The sequence below is a fragment of the Coffea eugenioides genome, chromosome 9 (genome assembly GCF_003713205.1).
Source record: "Coffea eugenioides isolate CCC68of chromosome 9, Ceug_1.0, whole genome shotgun sequence".
NCBI lineage: Eukaryota > Viridiplantae > Streptophyta > Magnoliopsida > Gentianales > Rubiaceae > Coffea > Coffea eugenioides.
In genome coordinates, this window is record NC_040043.1 from 8,214,518 (window position 1) to 8,216,468 (window position 1,951).

At 36.0% G+C, this 1,951-nt stretch overlaps 1 protein-coding gene across 1 annotated transcript; it reads right to left on the reverse strand.

Moving 5' to 3' along the window:
- Positions 1-250: 250 nt before the first annotated feature.
- LOC113782121 (receptor kinase-like protein Xa21) lies at positions 251-1,312 on the reverse strand. Its single transcript, XM_027328032.1, has one exon. It carries the CDS (start codon positions 1,310-1,312, stop codon positions 251-253), a length of 1,062 nt encoding a protein of 353 aa, XP_027183833.1.
- Between the last annotated feature and the right edge of the window lie 639 nt (positions 1,313-1,951).

Genomic DNA, 1,951 nt, shown 5'->3' on the forward strand with positions numbered 1-1,951 from the left:
GCACAATAAATGTATGCATATGCACCTTTATTGTCCTTGGTTTTATTGTTTCGAATAGCTTGGTATGGTGGATATTGAAACCAAGGAAATCTACATAGGTCTTAAATTATTACAGAGCAAAAATACACGAGCCACTACTTAATTCCTTAAAAGTGAGCATTAAGTATATGAGACGTTGGGGATCCAACCAAACCAGAATAGTTACTCTGTAATGGACCAGTTTTCTAGGCCCAAATTCAAAGGTACCAATTCAAAGGTTGTCCGGAATGGATCCTTGCAAGCTGTTGTTTGCTAAAGAGAGATAGTCCAAACTCTCTAGACTCCATATCGTACTGGGAATTTTACCTGAAAACTGATTGTTTGACAAGTCTAACGTTGTCAAAAACTTTAATTCTCCCATCTCTGGAGCCAAAGGTCCTCTCAAGAAATTTGATGACAAGTTGACAACCACGAGATCTTTATGATCCCACAAGCTCATTGGCAGAGTAGAGGTTAATCTATTGAAAGCTATGTCAAGATACCTCAAAGATGTAAGATTATTGAAACATCCTGGAATTGAACCGCTAATCTGATTTTGACTTAGGTATAAATACTTCAAACTCTGCAAACCACAGAGATCACCGGAGAGCGAACCAGTGAGGGAATTATTGTGAAGACCCAATCCTATAAGCTTTTGCAAACCCCATATCGTAGTTGGAATTGAGCCAGTCAAGCTATTGCTACGTGGATTTAAATATCTTAAATTGCTTAAATTTCCAATGCTATCTGGAATGTTTCCCTTAATTCCACAGTTCGCTAGATCCAGCCATTCAACAGAAATAGAAAGATTTCCGATGGATCTCGGAAGAATCCCATTTAATGGATTGCTTGCCACCCAGATAATCCTTAAAGAGATGCAACCTGTGAGGGAAGTGAAGAAGCTCAATTCTGGAGATGAAGATTCACTCGTCAAATTGTTAGCAGATAGATACATTAATTCGAGGTGTCTCAAATTTCCAATGGAATTGGGAATTCGACCACTAAATTTGTTATCACCAAGAGATATTGTAGCCAATTTCGAACAGTTTGAGATAGAGGCAGGTATGACTCCACTGAAGTCATTCGCAGCAAGAGAAATATCTTCTAAATTGTGTAGGCCATGGCACATATTTGATGGAAGAATGCCAGATAAATGATTGTCAGAAAGGTCAAATACCCTTAGAGTTGAGATGTTGAACATCTCATTTGGAATCGAACCTGTCAATTCATGAACAAAACCAATCTCATTTACGTATACTCCAAAAGTTGCACCAAATTCAGGACTACAGCTCATTCAAAATTAGCATGCCCGTGATATAGCTATCTATTTCTGACATGGGTTCTTAAGCATAGATTAATAAATTTCCAATCCCCTCGGTATTTGTCCATTGAATTTATTGATCCCTAGGCAAAGAATTTAAAGCGGGGAATTTTTTAAAAAGTTTTTAGGTATTTGGCCATCCAAATTGTTTATCTGTAGATATAAACTTCCAAGTTCAGGAAGCAAGTCACCTAAACTTTCTGCAAGAGATTCGGACAGGTTGTTATGTTATATAAGCCAATTAATGCCTTGTAACATCGACATGTTATATACTTCCACCAGTAAAAATTGTATATCTAAGATTGACTAAATAAAAAAAAAAAAAGGGAATTTAGGCCACTTGATGTTCATTTCATGTCCGTTTGCCTCTCCAAGTCAAAATTATGGCAAATTTTTCCACCAAAATAATTTGGATTAATAATTGCTGACTAGTTGAACCAACAGAAAAAAATAATAAAACCACCCACTTAACACATTTTTTATTTATGCATATATTCTGCTGCACCAATTTGTTAACAAATATTAAAAGAACAAGAAAATTGGCTGAAATTTGAAACTTTTCACCATTTTGTCACCTGAAAGGTTGTTTTTATAAATGTATAGCTCTTCAAG